This window comes from Aquila chrysaetos, chromosome 9 (assembly GCF_900496995.4).
Source record: "Aquila chrysaetos chrysaetos chromosome 9, bAquChr1.4, whole genome shotgun sequence".
NCBI lineage: Eukaryota > Metazoa > Chordata > Aves > Accipitriformes > Accipitridae > Aquila > Aquila chrysaetos.
In genome coordinates this window covers 23716764-23731673 of record NC_044012.1, presented here as the reverse complement: position 1 = coordinate 23731673, position 14910 = coordinate 23716764, and the positions used below count along the sequence as shown (strand labels likewise).

General features: G+C 62.4%; 2 protein-coding genes across 2 annotated transcripts; both read right to left on the bottom strand.

Annotated features, from left to right (window-relative positions):
- Nucleotides 1–3291: 3291 nt before the first annotated feature.
- Nucleotides 3292–8913, bottom strand: MMP15 (matrix metallopeptidase 15). The gene is made up of 10 exons (XM_030026714.2): nucleotides 8452–8913; nucleotides 7123–7271; nucleotides 6741–6863; nucleotides 6320–6627; nucleotides 5925–6086; nucleotides 5580–5803; nucleotides 5301–5439; nucleotides 4919–5069; nucleotides 4684–4799; nucleotides 3292–4444 (listed from the first exon to the last, which is right to left on the bottom strand). Exons 1-10 carry the CDS (start codon nucleotides 8578–8580, stop codon nucleotides 3993–3995), a joined length of 1953 nt encoding a protein of 650 aa, XP_029882574.1. The 5' UTR covers nucleotides 8581–8913; the 3' UTR covers nucleotides 3292–3992.
- Nucleotides 8914–9730: 817 nt separating this feature from the next.
- On the bottom strand, nucleotides 9731–14865 carry USB1 (U6 snRNA biogenesis phosphodiesterase 1). The gene is made up of 7 exons (XM_030026719.2): nucleotides 14670–14865; nucleotides 14402–14553; nucleotides 14015–14198; nucleotides 13466–13519; nucleotides 12190–12295; nucleotides 11233–11316; nucleotides 9731–10939 (listed from the first exon to the last, which is right to left on the bottom strand). The coding sequence occupies exons 1-7, from the start codon at nucleotides 14762–14764 to the stop codon at nucleotides 10835–10837; spliced, it is 780 nt and encodes a 259-aa protein (XP_029882579.1). The 5' UTR covers nucleotides 14765–14865; the 3' UTR covers nucleotides 9731–10834.
- Between the last annotated feature and the right edge of the window lie 45 nt (nucleotides 14866–14910).

Below are 14910 nucleotides of genomic sequence, written 5' to 3'. Positions count from 1 at the left end.
AGACTGTCTGCTCCACCGTCACCTCGTGCATTGCCCCTGCAGCCCCAGAAATGACTTGCCTCCCTGTGAGACGAAGGGTCTGGCACCATGGGGAACGAAGCTGGTGGCTGCGGGGTGGGCGCGAGGGGAGGTGACGGGCATGAGGCATATACATGTGTGCCGAGCTCAATGCAGCCGGCGAGTGGATCCCACCCACAGCAGGGCTGTGCTGGCACCGACCCCTGCCCAGGCAGCACCTGGAGCCTCACTCCCGCCTGCAGCATGCACAGGCAGCGGGTTCAACCCCTCCCAGGGCCCCATGGCTCTTCTCTCTGTCCCCAGCATCGTTTCCTCCGGCCTTGAGGCCGGCCGGTTGCTGCTCAGTGTGTCCCGGCCCCAGTTCTTCCTCTGTGCCGAGCCCGGCTTCCTCTCTGTTTTCCGGGTCTTCTCAGTGGTGCATAGGGGATCGTACCCTTGCAGAGGAAGAGGAGGAGGCGGGAAGAAGCGTGGTTTCTCCTGTGATGGTGCCAAGCGGGCAGAGGGAGCCCCTGCCAGCCCTGGTCACCCCCATCACAGTGGCCACCCCTGCAGCAGGCTGGCTCAGCAGGCCCTGGAGGACACTGAGCTCCTGGGGTCTTTTCCAGGTCGGGCTTCTCCAGCCTGTTTTGGGGAAGCTGGGAGCTGCCTGGTGGGGGTGTATCCTGGCAGGGCTGCCTGGTGCCTGCCAGGGCCAGGCTGAGCAGGACTCGCGCTCCCTTGAGCCACAAAAAGCCCTGGCCCGTGCAGCAGGTACATCTCTGCCCTCCCCGGGGTCTTGCGTCTGTTGGTGGCCGGAGGCGAGCCAACCCTGCTGCGGGCATGGAGGGCAAAGCGGCAGCCTCCAGCAAAGAGCCCAGGCCCTGCTGAAATGCTGGGCTTTGTCTCCGGCGGGGTCCCTCACTGCTGTCCATGAGCATTTCCAGATGGCCCCAGGCTCCTGCCACCAGCTCCACTGCAGCATCTGGGGAAAAGCAGGAGGGGGGGGTGGGAAGTGAAGTCTCAGCTCACTGAACATGGGCAGCCTGGGCCTCTGCTCCCAGCACCACCGATTCCCCCTGGGGAATTGCTCCCAGATCCTGTCCCTCCCTGAATCAGCAAGGAGCTCCCTCGCCTGCCGTGGCAGTGCTGCCCAGGGAAGGGGATGCCTCAAGCATCTGGCCCTGGGCATCCTTGGCCGGCTCAGCTGGCTTTCCCTGTGAGCCAGGCATCTCTCCAGGTACCAGGCTTCGGGGTCCCCACTCCTGCTTCCCACCGAGCCCTCAGCACCCCTGGGAAAGAGGGGAAACACAGCTGCCGTGGGAAATAAATCTGTTGTCGGAAATGCATCTGCCGTGGGAAATGCATCTGCGCCTGCCTCTGGAGCCGCCTTTGCGGGGGCAGGGAGCGGCAAATCCCAGCCATGCTTTCCTCCTGCCTCGCCTTTTGGTCAGGTTCATGCCTTTTGGTAGCTCCCAGTGCCCGTTTGGCCCCGGTTCAGGGCAGGCTGGGGTGCCAGGTGGCCCCATGGCAGGGCTCCCGGTCCAGCAGAGCTGTGGGTCCTCCCACGGCTCTAGGGAGGACCCCCGCAAGCACAAATCTGGCCAGAATGGCCAAAACTGAATTAAAAGGAGTTAAAAGCCAAGGAATGTGACCCAGCACAGCCTGGCCGATGGAAGACTGGAGCCACTTGGAGACCTTTTTTTCGCCCCCAATTCTTCAGGGTTTTTCTGACCCCGATTTTGGCTTCTCGCTTGGCTGCAGTGATGTGCTGAGTCTGAGCCAAGCGTGTTTCCCAGGGAATCAGCTAATGGCTGGGAATCGCTGCCCCGTGTGGGCAAGGATGGAGGGCAGGGCAGGGCAGGGCAGGGCAGGGCAGGGCAGGGCAGGGCAGGGCAGGGCAGTGTGGCCCAGGCCATGGGGTTCCCCCCACAGTGCCAACAGCCCCGGGAAAGCGGGGCAAGAGCCAGCATCGGTCCTTCCCTTTTAAAGTAATTAGTGGCTGACGAGGGGTGCGGCAGTGCGGGGTAATTTAGTGCTGAGAAGTGGCTGCAGCTGAGTCTTGGGCACTGAGCCAGCGGCTCTGGGTCCTGGGAGGGGGAAGGATGGGGGATGGGACACAAAGGCTTCACCCCTACCCATGAAGGGGGGGGGCTTCCCTCCTGCCAGGGCTGGCAGGGTGGGGATGAGGGCAGAGGGACAGCTGGAGCCCCAGGGAGGGGGGAGCAGGTCGGGGATGGGTTAATGCTCCCTGCACCAAACCGTCTGTCAGAGCTGCCAGCCCCGTGGGGAAAGAGGCAGGGCATGGGTGCTGTCTGGGTGCTGGTCTCATGAGTCCAGTCCCATAGGGAGAGACCCCCCCCAACTCCATAGGGTCATCCCCACAGGGATGGGTCAGACCCACACAACCCCCCACCTGGTGCGGCCTGCCTCCCCACCAGTGTATTAACTGTGCCAGGCCTCTGCCACCCGCCTCGAGGCTGCCCCTGCGGCTCCAGAGCAAACCCAGCCCCTGCTCGCCACCCTGGTGAGCATCACCAGGAAAGGCAGGGAAGCCGCCATCCTCGTTGCGGCCGCATGCTGCGTCTGCCGCCTGCTGTGGTTTGGTTTTCCTTCCCATTAAAGGCTGAGCAACATTTTTCCCTGGATAAAGCCAATTTCCTACACCCCCCAGGTCTAATCTTTCCCACTCCCACAATTATTTTTCCCTGATCTCTGCAGCGGTCGCGACTCCTCCTGCTTTCCTCTGCCAAGACAGCAGCGGTGAGACAGGATACGGATACCCCCTTCCCCCCAGGAAACACGCCAGGGCTGCGTGGGGATAGGGAGCAGAAGCACCCGGTAAACCGGCTCCAGGAGGGACCACGCACCGTCCCCCGGCCGCCGCAGCCGACGGCCCCTGGCCGGGGAAGGGAGGTGGCCGCCCAGGGCTAGAGCGCGGTGTTGGCCGGGGGAGAACAAGGCGCACTGTGTTCCTGGCAAGGCCATCGCCGCTGCCGTGGGAGCTGGTGAAAGGCAGCTCTGTCCGCTGCCGGCGGGGTGGGAGCTGGGCTGCTTTTGCTGACCCCCCCCCCCCCCAATAATGGTAGCCCCAGGGCAGGGGCTGCTGCAGGGACATCGCCAGCCATGCTAGCCCCTTCCCCACATCCCCTGGCAGAGCACCCAGCCCCCGTGGGTGCCAGAGAGGTGGCACCCCCAGGCGACCCTCCATTACTACAAAATCTGCCAAACCTCGCACAGGGGAGCCCATGCGCCTCCTGCCCCCATCCCGCAGCAGAAAGGACGGCACCACGGCTCTCCACGCACCCGACCCGTTTAATACACGTACAAGGCGGCCATGCCCGCTGCCCTGCCCCTGGGACCACGTGTCCCCACGACTTTGCCCCACGGTGGCAGCAGGCTCCGGGCTGAGCTGAGCCCATGGCAGGGATGCAAAGGTGGCGTCTCCCTTCCTCATGCTGTCTTCAGGCACCACATCCCTGTACCCCCACGGTTCAACAGCATACACGGCCGCGAGCTCGGCCCTCCTTTCCTCTCCTGCTTCCCTGCCGTTGCAGGTGCCAGAAGCTGAGACCTGCCAGCTCGTAGCACTTGTGAGCAGCCCCCAACCTGCTCAGCAGCCCATGTGGCACAGGCACAGCCGCAGCAGGTACACGTGGGAGGAAGGGACCCTACTGGGACCCCTCAGCAGAGATGGGTGCAACATGATGGGTGGTAACCTGAGGGTCACGGCGGGGGGGGGGATGACGGACGACACAGTCACCAGGGAGGAGGCAGGACCTGGATGCCCTCCAGCCCTGCCGTGACTATTGCCTGGTCCCAGCCCGGCTGCTCTGGAGGGGCTGGGGGTGGGTGGGCGTCCCCCCTGTTCTGAGGCTGGAGCCATCAAGCAACACTGGGGCAGAGGGGCCAAGGCCATGGGGAGGGGCAAGGGAGGGGGATGTCAGGTCCATCATTAGCACCATGGTGGTGGGGGCGGTTTGGGGAGGGAGCCAGGGTCAGACCCACTCCTGCAAGGAGCGCTTGCAGTACAAGAGCATTCGGGGCGTGCCCTTCCTCTGCATCTGGACGATGACATAGATGAGGCCGAGGATGCAGAGCAGCAGCACCAGCAGCACCAGCACCATGACGACGCTCATGGTGCGCGTGTACTCGTCGATCTGCACCACCACGTCCACGTCCCCGCCCGGCTGGCGGCCACCCTCGCTGTAATCCTCCTCGTCTTCCTCCTCTTCCTCCTTGTCTTCCTCCTCGCCTTCGGTTCGCCCGTCCCCATTGGGGTTGAAGGGGGGTCGGTCCCCATCAGGCCAGCGGGGATGGGGGTCCGGGACCAGCTCCGTGTGACAGCCCATGAAGTCCCGTAGGATGGATTTGGGATAACCTGGCTCGGTCTTGAGCCGCTCGTTGTCGAATTTCCAGTACTTTGTGCCTCTGTAGAAGTAGGTGGAGGCTGGGGGGGGGGAGGAAGATGGAGGTGAGGGGTAAGTGGGCAGGCGCAGGACACTCCTGCAGATGCCCAGGACAGCAGGTTTTGCTCTGGGACCGGTGAAACCCTTCAGAAAGGGCTTCACTGCTAACTCCCGGGCACCCTCCCGGCCTCCATCCCGCATGGCCAGCCTACCAGAGGCGTGACCCCATCCCCTCTGGTCCCACCCCTGCTGCCCACCCTTCTTCTCGTCCTCTACTTACAGGCATCTGGGCTGAGGAAGGCACCCTTGGGTGAGGGAGGGATGCCCACCCAGACAGAGATGGGTTTTGGGTATCCAGGGTCCACCGAGCGGGTGTCCTCATTAAAGCGCCAGTATCTGGGGGAGGGAGGTGGTGAGCAGGCGAGGAGCAAGGGGGGCTCCACCGCCCGCCATGCCCACCCCTGCCAGGGGCCAGGAGGTGGCAGAGCAGGGAGAAGGACCCCACAGCCACTCACCTGTCCCCACGGAAGAAGAAGGTGTGCCCCGTGGGTTCCCACCAGACGGCTGCGTCGATGCTGTCGTAGGGAATGCCCTGCCCATAGGTGACCAGGGGCTGCGGGTACCCAGGCTCCAGGTTGGCTTCTCGGAAGAGCCAGTACCGGTCACCTGGAGGGGGAGGGGATGGAGAAGGGGGGTGAGGCGGCAATGCCCACTGCTGTGGCAGGGACACATGTGGCCAGTGACGGGGGTGTGATGCCTGTCCCTTTGGGATCAGGCAGCAGATCTGGCTGGGGAGGGGGATCAGGATGAGATGAAGCCAACCAGTTTGCAGCAGCCTGGGGGGGGCACTGGGGTCCCCCCTTCACCTCAGCCCTCCCACCCAGATTCCCTGCTCACCTTTAAAGAAGACGAACCTCCCGTCATGTCTCTCGTAGGCGGCATCGATGTCCCCGGGGAGGCCCCGCCAGAAGTGCCCAATGGGCATGGGGTAGTTGTCCAGCACCCGGTTGTGCCGGACCCTCCAGAACCACCGGCCCTGGTGGGAAACGGGGTGTTGACAGAGGACGGGGGGATGCAGGGACACAGTCCCAGTGCCAGGCATCTCGCCAGGGTGTCCTCCCACCCAGGGACCCACCACACCCCAGGGAAGGGGCAGGAGGGGGTCCCAGCTGGTACCTTGAACACAAACATCTCCCCACGCAGCACTGCCACTGTGTCAAAGTTCCCATCACAGATGTCGGGGCCATACTGGTCAGGTCGGTCTGGGCTGCCAGGTTTGGGGGGCCGCTCCGGTTTCCCTGGGGGGGGTGGTTTAGGGGGTCTCTGGTCTGGCCTGCCAGGTCTCCGGGGTGTCATGGTGGGCAAAGGCTTGGTGGGCTGAGGGCGCCCATCCACGGTACCTGGATCGGGTAGGCGAGAGAAGGCATGGAGTAATGCAGACCAGCAGCGCCCGTGCCTCAGTTTCCCCACGCACGTGCCCAGCATCCCACCTCTGGGCTGATCCCCCACCCAGCTCCTCACCGTACAGCTGCTGGATGCCCTTGAGGTCATCCTCAGGCAACTGGAAGTTCTCCGTGTCCATCCACTGGTAGAAGGGGGCCATGATAGCGCTGGGGTTGCTGGAGTGCTCCAGCCCCAGCGCGTGGCCCAGCTCGTGCACGGCCACCAGGAAGAGGTCGTTCCCTGCAGGGAAAGGCACTGTCAGCAAGACGGGGTGGAGGACACGACACGTGGGGTGGGTCCTTGGCCCCAACACCCTGCAATGAGAGTGCTCTGCTGGGAGCTGCCTGCATCACCCATGGTGGAGCTGCTCTTCCTGCCACTCCTGCCCACACCAGCACATCCCCCGCCATCAAACCCAAGGGGCCACCAGGCTCCTCTGGTTGTCTCCGCCACCTCCTTGGCCCTCAACTCACCAGACACATCCGTATTCTCCAGCGTCCAGGGCTCATCCGAATCGAAATGCGTGTCCCCCCCCATGCCAGGACCGGGAAAATAGGCGTGAGCCAAAAACCCCCCAACGCCGTCGAAGGGGGAGCTGTCTCCGTGGAAGCCAGAGGCAAAGAGCACCATGATGTCGGCCTCCTTCTTCCGCTTCTGCCGGATGTCCTCGTAGGGCACCTCCCGGAAAACCAGCGGCGTGGCTTGCTCCCACACCCGGAAGGCTCGGCGGACGGCCTCGTACGAGTGGTACCGACCCAGCTTCTCCGTGTAGTTTTGGATGCTGGGGGTACAGAGCTCACTGGGGACGGCCCGGGACAGCGCTTGCTCCCCGAGGGGGTCCATGGCTCTCCATGGGCTGGGTGCGGGCGGGAAGCCCCCAGAGACGTTGGGTACCTGAAGGTGAGATGGCTCTGGCTCCAGCGCCGCCCCGTCAGCGCGTACCGCTTCCGCCGCATGTTGGACTTCATCCGTGCTCCAAACTGGTCCGGGACCCCGCAGCGGGGACGTTTCATCCACCTGCCGGGGGGGGGGGGGGCATCGAGCCAGAGCTCAGCCCACCATGGCCAAGGTCCCCGAGGGGTTACAGCAGCCACGGCTGGCGAGGGAGCTCTCCTGGCTGCAGGGGTGCAGCCCCCAAAAGGGGAGATGCAGCTCCCATGGGAGACAGCACCCACATTTCCAGGTGCAGGCAGAGCTCTGGGGCTGGCAGGCAAAGCCAAAGAGCCCGGGAGCAGAGCTGCCCCCTGCTAGAGCAAGAGGACATGGAGAAACTCACGCCTTGGTCTCCTCATCCAGGACGCCGGTGACGGTGATGCCGTAAAACTTCTGCATTTCGGCAAGGGCCAAGGAGAAGGTCTGAGCTGAGCGCATGGTGGACATCTGCCGGCTGGGCTGCGGCAGGTAGCCGTAGAGCCGCAGCCATGCCTGCGCCGGGGAGAGCCAAGCATGAGGCCGCGGCGGGGAACGGCCCGATGGGGGGACCTGGAGCTCCCTGGGGAGACTCCAGCAAGGCAGGATCTGGCCCACCACCCGCTGCCACCCCAGGCCGACCCCCCCTCACGGGGCGTCCGTGCCAGCTTCCCGGGGGCAAATGCCGCACCCAAGCAGGCAGGGCAGGCAGCACGGGCAAGCCGGAGCACGTGGGCAGCGGTTGGGGGGCAGGGAACAGAGCCCCGGTCCTGCCCCACAGCGTGGAGGTGGGGGACGACACCTCCGATTTGGGGGGGCTGTCTGTCACCCTGACCCCTAGGAGAAGGCAGCTGGCAGGGGGCCAGCCTGCCCGCAGGCTGCCCGTCTCCCCGTCCTCCACCGGAGGTGTCCCCCGGGAGCTGCAGACAGACGTGGGGCCAGGCCCCCCCCCACCAGGGCCCCCCCGCCCCGGCCTCCACCCACAAAGGGGCTTCTGTCCTTCGGGGCCGGCAGCCCCCTGGGGTGCGGGACAGGGGCCCCCGGAGAGGGGCAGCGGGCAGGAGGGGATCCTGGGGTGTGCCGGGTCTCTTCCTTCCTGCAGCAGCCTCCGCCTCCCCTTGTCCTTTTTAATTACTTTTTATTTTTCTTTTTATTATTACTTTTCATTTTTCTATTTCTTCCTTTTTCATTTTTCTCCTTTTCATTTTCATTTTCTAATTGTGGGGCTTTTTTTTCCTTTTAATTTTTAAAACTTTTTGCTTTTTTCTAAGTTCCTTTTAATTTTTTTCTTTTTTTTTTCATTTTCCAATTTAAAAAAAAAATGGTTTAACGTTTAATGTTTTCATTTTTAAACATTTTTAATCTTTTATTGATTTTTTTTTTACACCCCCCCCCCCTCCCAGGACAGGGTGATGGAGCAGGACTTTATCAAAGGCCCTTTCACCCCCCTCCTCCCCCCGCCGCGGCCTCGCGTGGGCACAAAGCGCTTCCTCTCCCCCGCCGGCTGGTGCCCGCCGCCCCGGGGGGCGACCCGGAACCACCCCCCCCCCCCCGCCTCCCCTCCCTGCCTCCACCCTGCCTGCACCTGCGGCCGCCAGGGCAGGCAGCGCCGGCGGCCGCAGGTGCAGGCAGGGTGTGGGAAGAGGGGAGGCAGGGTGTCCCGGGGGACCCCCCCCCGCTCCGCGCCCCCGCTCACCTCTGCGTTGAGCTCCTCGCCCGCCGCCGCCGCCACCAGCAGCACCAGCAGCGCCAGTAACGGCGGGGGGCGCCCGCCCACCCGCAGCGCCCCGCCCGCCCGGCAGGGGGCGCCGCCACCTCCTGCCATACCGGGCCGCGCCGCCGCCGCTGCCGGTTCGCGGCTGCCGCCGGCCGCGCCGGGCCGGGCCGAGCGCGGCGGTGTCGGAGCTATGCCGCCCTCATGGCCCGGGGCCGGGCCGCCGCGGGGGGCTGCGCACGGTGCATGGGCGGCGCTGCCAGGCGCGGCCCGTCGCCTCCCGGCCCGCCTTTGTGTGGGGGATCAGGCCGGCGGCGCACGGCACATAAGCGGCCACGGCGGGGCGGCGCGGCTCGGCTCGGCTGCCCTGCCCTGCCCTGCCCGCCGGGCGCAGCGGAGCGGAGCGGGACGAAGGGACGCGGGCGCGGCGACAGCGGCGCGGCTCGGGTCGGCGGCGAGCGCGCTGGGCGGGGCCGGGCCGAGCGGAGGGGCGGGGCCGCGGGGAGGGGGCGGGGTTGCGGCGTTGTGGGGGCGGAGTCGTGGCGCCCACACACCGACCCCCCCCCCACCTGCTCAGGCGGGCGCGCGCGGCCTCAGGCAGGGCCCGTCAGGGGGCGGGCAGCCCGGCCCGGCCCGGCCCGCCCCCCCCGCGCCACCTGCCCGCTCGCACCCGCCATTTCGGTCTGCGCCGGCAGCCGCCCCTCTCCGGACTTTGTCCCCGCGGCCCTGCCGCCGAGCCCGGGTCCGTCCCCCAGCCCCGAAGCCGAGAGCGGGGTCCCCGACGCCCACCGGAGTTACGCAACGGGGCGATGTGCCAAGGCGGGCCCCGCCGGGGCGGGAGCGGGGCCGCTGGTTGAGCATTAACCTGACACTGCTGGACTCGGACCGCGGAGAAACCGGTCGTGCCGGAGCCAGTTTCACTGGAAGTCCCCGGGGTCTAAATATATCTTTGTTTTTCCTTCCCCAAAAGAAAACTCGGGGTGTAATTGCACGCCTTATCACGCAGATCCCCATGCCAGAAACTAACTGGCTATGCAGACTTAACCAAGTTTTGTTAAGGATTTTGAAAACTGGCTATTGCACAGGTGCTGGCACCTGTGCCGAGGTGCTCCCACGGCCACGAAGCCCCACGGCTCTCAGGTGCAAGGACCGGCAGCGTGGCACCACGCTCACAGAAGTGCTTGCAGGCATCGCCTCATCTGAAGTCTGTGGGAGCTGGGCATGTCTGAAAGGGAACGGCTGAAACATACCACAGAAACAGTTTTATGACACGAGGAGACAGATTTTTACTGCTCAGAAGTGCCAGAGTCTTTCATCAGATAGACATGGAATGAAAGATTCAGGGCGGCTCATCGGCATCCTTCTCCAGCTACGTGAGAGGCTGCAGCTGACCTCCTCGCAGGAACAAAAGGATTAAAAAGGAGCTTCTCCCAAGGAACAAAGTCCAGCCTGCCGTCCCCAGGGTCATCACAGCACCGGGGGTGCTGGTCCCACAAGGAGAAAGTGTGGAGCCTGGGCAGGAGCTGCCACCCCTTGACTCCCCGGCGGGCACTGCCCTTCCAGCTCAGGCAAAAGCTGACACTGCCCTCTCTTGGGCTCGCCCACACATGGCAGCAAGCTTCCCAAGAGAAGCAGCCCACCAAAAACGTCCTGGGCTTATGGCACCCACAGTCTTAAACGAAAGCTCTTCTTTTAGACCCAGCCTGGAGCGCCGGAACACAAGGGGTTTCCAACCTCTCCCCTCCAGATTTCATCTTTTCCTGTTTGGCAAAAGGATCAGATACTGAAATTTCTCTACAGAGGCAGCAGCAGTGTGAGAGGGATGCAGAACATGACCCAGGAACTTGTCTGAGCTGGCTTACAGTAGGGAGATGCTCTGGCGAGACAGTCCAGCTCCATGTTCTTGCCTCTTGCTACTCAAAGCATGCTCGGAACCTCCTGACAATCAGGCAGTGCTATTTCCAACCGTGCAAGACACTCTCCCTTTAGCAACAGCTTCCCACGCTACCTTCTTCCTCCTTCCACTAAGGCAACTATGGCTTTTATAGAGATTTTTTTCTTCTTTTTAAAAAAAAAAAAAAAATCAGCAAAATTAGCCACCGTGGGATGGCTGGAACCGCTGGTGCTGACTGCAGCACATACAGCAGCGAGGATGAAATCTGCTACAAACACACATTTCTTCAGCCAGCAACTCAAACTTGGATGTAGCCCTACTTGAGGCCACAAACACCCCAGAGATGCTGAGCAGGCAAGAAGAGCGTGGGAGGTGCGTGACAGCCCACGCAACTCAGAGCTGCGCTGGAGAACGGTCCTTCGTTGAACATCAGGCTCTTCAAGGCTCTGAAATGCACAGCCCCGCCGGCCCCTACCTCAAGGGGAAGGAGAAGTACTTGTTCCCCGACTTGCAGCGGATTTCCTCCCATTGGACACGCAGCAGGAGTGCCGAGTCCTCAAACCGGTCCACGATGTCCTGAAAAACAGATGCAGGTGTCAGTAGCAGGAGGGTGGATCTGCCAGAGGATGGGGTCAGCAGCTCCCTCTCTGAACCAAGTCAGAGACAAGGCCATTTGTGGCTGGAAGCCTCTGACTTCCTTCTGGAGGGTGATTTAGCTCACGCTCCCCCCAAAAGCTTCTCTTCTTTCAAGCCAGTGAAGTTTGTCTTGCTCAGTGAAGAAAATTTCCCACTCTCTGCCCTCAGCATGGAGATGTGGCTGGACACCAGCTCTGCTCTTCCCCTGCTCTCCACACTGTGTGTGGACGCACCTGGAGCTCCCGCAGACACTGCCCTTCCAGTCTGCCGGACAGGTCCCCGATGCACCAGGCCAAGCTGATATGGAACGACGGGTCCTGAAGACAAAACAGGGATCAGATTGTGAGGGCTAAAGGAGGCTTTGCTCAATGCACGGAGCTGCAGTGGGAGATCTGGTGTGATGCTGCCCTGCCTGGGATCGCAGAGGTGGGAGGATCCCAAAGCTGGAAGCGCCCTCTGCCAGCTCAACAGTTGCAGAGCTGATATGGACAGTGCTGGAAGCGAGATGAGTCCTGGGCTCCCCACCCCAGCCTTTTTGGACACCAGTGGGCAAGGCTGCTTAGTTCCCAGCCTCCCTGTGGTCAACTCTGCAGAAGCTTTTCCAACTGCACAGAGAACCTCTCACGGACCATCCTGGAGCAGGTAGGTGGGTCACTTCTGAATAACCCACAAGAGCCCCCTGCTCAGCTCTGGAGACAGAGAAATCAGGGTTTGGCCCTTCAAAATCCAAAACCTGTCCCCAAAGCTAGTACCAAGCAAAGAGGCTGGACCGATACCCCAGAAAACTGCCCAAGGAAGAGGCGCAAGCATTGCCCTCAGTCCCACAGCACTCACCCTAAGCCCATTCAATCCTAGGACAACCCTGCTTCCAGGCACAGCAGGGCAGTGACCATGACGTATGCTCTGGCCCTTTCCCCTGGAAACCTGATTCTAGAGAGGCCACCAGATAGTTAACATCCTTACTCTCCTGCACAGGACGCAGTACAGAAGTCAGACTTGCGCTAGGCCCATTCTCAGCAGGATCGTGTTCAAGGTGTTAAGTATGAACATCACCAACCAGCCCAGAGGAGACCATTTCAGAAGCTAACCTCCCCGCTCCTGTTTATTTGGGGTGAACATTTCAAGGACCTCTAGCAGGGAACCAGCTGGCATGTCTGGACTGGCAGGGAATCAAGTGGGAGACACCTCACCTTGTAGAACGTGGGAAGGTCAAATTCCTCCAGAACTCTGTCCACCTCCGAGACCAGCTCCAGCAGCTGGAAATGCCCAGCAGAGACCTCCAAGCCAATAAAGGTCCTAAAGAAAAAGAGAGACAGCAAGCATCCTTTCATGCCACAGAATGCGCAGCCATAAGCATACTTAGCCCTGCATTTCTACCGGGCAAATTGCCTACCCCCTAACAAAAGATAACTTGAGGAATGCCAGGTTTAAGCATTCAAGGACACTGACCATATTCTGAAGAAAAACAGAAATAAAGACGTGGTAGCAGGGAGAAGCAGGACTGGATGATACACCACGTAGATTTACTAGATTAACTCAGCACCTTTTGGGACATGAAAACTCATTTTCCTGGCAAAGGATGCACTCGATGGGTATTTCGGCAGAGCACCATGCCCGTGGAGGAGCTGCATTCAAAAAGCGGAACTTGCCAGAGGGGTTTTGCGGTAGGAGAGGAAGCAGGGAACAGGAAGTACCAAGCTGGAGAGACGTGACAAAGAGCTACCTCCTCAAGGACTGTCTGGATGATGCTTTCTAGACTCCAGGAGGGGAGGGGAAGACCAAGTCTCACCCAGGATCCACTATGTCCTGCCCATGACTCTCATGGGATATCATTCCCGCTACATTCAGCAGCTCTTCACAATTTTAATCACCTCTGCTTTGACATTTAAACTACTTAATTCCACTCAGTTGGAATCAGGCTTCTGAGCTGACACCCGGGAATATTAGCACCATCCGAGCTATTTCTCTCCAGCTCTTGGAAGACCTGCACTGCAATTTCACAACCAGCACTACTGCCAAAAGAGGTGGCCCCCAGCTCTGCTCGCCCCAGGCTGCTTAGGCTGGCACGAGGGTTTGCAAAACCGCAGAACAAACTAGATGGGAGATGGCAGCGAACGCAGCTGCCTCCTTTAGCTGCTGTGAAACCGTAGCATGAACCTAACCCCAGCAGAAAGGCCTGCCTCAGGTCATGTTGTGAACAGATCCCTTCAGAAGACTGAAATCTTGCAGCCTAAGGTTCACCCACCATGAACGAGACGAATGGCTTGCAGAGAATCAGCGCTGAAGCTAAAAATTTGTGCAAGCAATTGGGGAAAGGTATGAAACCTCTGGAGACAAGGTGATTGCGTACTGCCCCATCGCATGGCTCAGCCTGGTGACCGTGGGACAGGCAGGGTGATGCTTCCCATCCACCCAGCACCTTGCCCAGCCTTCTCCAGCAGGCAGGCTGCCCTGCTGCTCACTCACCTGGTTTTATTCTGGTTGGTGTAAACCTTCACTTGGTCAGCCACGCAGAAGAACCTGAAATAAGAAAGATCCTATTTCAGCTGGTGGGAAAATAAAGAAAAGAAAAAAGCAGAAGAGCGGAGAGGGGACAGGATTTCTACAGAGATGTAGAAAGATAAAGGCAAATGTATGCCGCAATCGGACAGAATCGGAGCAACCAGGACCTTTCTGGGCTCAGGCTCATCCATTCCCTCCTGGTTTCCAGCCCTCTGAAGCCCAGACAGTGACAGAAGCCCTGAGGCAGCTGATGCTCAGCGGGCACCTGAGCCAGATGTAAGCAATGAAACCATCCGCAGTTCAGAGGATGGCACAGCTCTGGCCTGGTCCTTGAAAGCGGAGACCTGACTTGTCCGGTGCCGGATCCCAAGGCAGAAAGGAAAACTCCCAGGGCTTTACTGGTGCAGCAGCAGCTGCCAGAGACAGCTTAGGGTGCAGACGCTGGTGAAAGGCAGACCCCGAGGGAGCGGGAAGGGTGTGAGGAGCGCTCTCCCGGGGCTCCGCCATCCCTACCTGTGGAAGGAGGCCAGGCGCTCCTTGAGGGAGCGGACGAAGGGCTCTATCCAGTGGTAGCGCAGCACCACGCACTGCGAGAGGCTGAGGTGGAACTCCTCCATGGCAGCCAGCGAGGAGACATAGGTGCGAGCGTGGGAGACCAGCAGCTCCAGCAGCTCCAGGAATTCCTCCTGGACTCTGTCTGCGGGGCAGCGCAGTCAGAGCCGGGTCCTTCCCCGGAGCATCGGCCGCGGATGCCCACCGGGGACAGGCGGCTCCCCCAGGGCTCCCGTCCCCGCCGAGCACCGGCTGGCCCTGGGGGCTCGTCGGACCTCACCCGGCTGGGCTCCGTCCCGCCCTCCCCTCCCGGTCCCGTCCCGCCGTGGCCGGGCCGCGGTTACTTACAGGGCAGGTAGACGTGGGTGGCCCAGCTGCCCCGCTCGTGGGGGAAGCCGCGGACGCGGCCGCCGTGCCGGGAGCTGTCGTCGCTAACGGCCTCCCCCGGCTCCGGATCGCCCGGCAGGCCGGCGGGGACGGGCAGGCGGGGACGGCCGGCACTGTGAGGACCGGAGAGGAGGATGAAGGCCACGCGTTCCTCACCCGGCCCTGATCGCTCCCGTCGCCGCCGCCGCCGCCGCCCCCCCGCGCGAAGGGCCCGTCCCGCCGCACCCACCTGGCCCGGGGGGGCCCCTGCGCGCCGCCGCCCCGGCGCCCCCCTTCTTCCTCCTCCTCCTCCGAGCTGCTGTACCCCACCAGCGCGGCCCTCATGGCCGGCGCCCGCCGGGCCCTTCCGGGACGCTGCTGGCGGCCCCAGGCCCCCCCCCCCGCGGCGGTGCCGGTGCCGGTGTCGGCGGGCGGCGGCGGGGGCGCTGTTGTCGGCGCGGCCCGGCAGGGGGCAGCCGCCGCGGCCCGCC

Bases quoted from the DNA above. Each gene is read 5' to 3' on its own strand.
- USB1 (XM_030026719.2), bottom strand. From the start codon at position 14,764: ATGAGGGCCGCGCTGGTGGGGTACAGCAGCTCGGAGGAGGAGGAGGAA. The intron at 14,554-14,669 runs GTGGGTGCGGCG...CGGTCCTCACAG, and splicing joins CAGGGGCCCCCCCGGGCCAG to TGCCGGCCGTCCCCGCCTGC. The intron at 11,317-12,189 runs GTGAGGTGTCTC...TTTTGTCTTCAG, and splicing joins ACCTTCCCACGTTCTACAAG to GACCCGTCGTTCCATATCAG.
- MMP15 (XM_030026714.2), bottom strand. From the start codon at position 8,580: ATGGCAGGAGGTGGCGGCGCCCCCTGCCGGGCGGGCGGGGCGCTGCGG. The intron at 5,440-5,579 runs GTACCAGCTGGG...GTTTCCCACCAG, and splicing joins GGGAGATGTTTGTGTTCAAG to GGCCGGTGGTTCTGGAGGGT. The intron at 4,800-4,918 runs GTGAGTGGCTGT...TCCCTCCCCCAG, and splicing joins TTCTTCTTCCGTGGGGACAG to ATACTGGCGCTTTAATGAGG.